We start from the raw sequence: 307 nt of genomic DNA, 5'->3' as shown, positions 1-307 counted from the left end.
TCCTGAACGCATCCTGAAACGCCTTTCCCTCGTGTTGGTGCAACACACACACATCTCTCTCTCTCTCTCTCTCTCTCTCTCTTTCTTGGTTCCCACCACCCAGGGGCTGCTGGTCAGAACAAGCAGCACTCGATCACCAAGAACACGGCCAAGCTGGACCGGGAGACGGAGGAGCTGCACCACGACCGGGTGACCCTGGAGGTGGGCAAGGTCATCCAGCAGGGCCGGCAGAGCAAGGGGCTGACGCAGAAGGACCTGGCGACCGTGAGTGGCGGCCCCTCCTCCAGGCTGTGGTCGGGCGGGGCTC

General features: G+C 62.9%; 1 protein-coding gene across 1 annotated transcript in view; it reads left to right on the top strand.

The window, feature by feature from the left end:
- Positions 1 to 6: 6 nt before the first annotated feature.
- The window catches only part of EDF1 (endothelial differentiation-related factor 1), a gene marked incomplete at its 5' end in the record, with an annotated part of 1,694 nt that continues 1,393 nt past the window's right edge, over positions 7 to 307 (top strand). The window contains one exon of the mRNA XM_014529671.1: positions 7 to 303. Within this exon, the coding sequence (XP_014385157.1) occupies positions 7 to 303 (297 nt within the window). The remainder of the gene's footprint in view (positions 304 to 307) is intronic.

Source organism: Myotis brandtii, unplaced genomic scaffold (genome assembly GCF_000412655.1).
Source record: "Myotis brandtii unplaced genomic scaffold, ASM41265v1 scaffold691, whole genome shotgun sequence".
NCBI lineage: Eukaryota > Metazoa > Chordata > Mammalia > Chiroptera > Vespertilionidae > Myotis > Myotis brandtii.
This window is presented reverse-complemented; position numbering and strand designations above follow the sequence as displayed.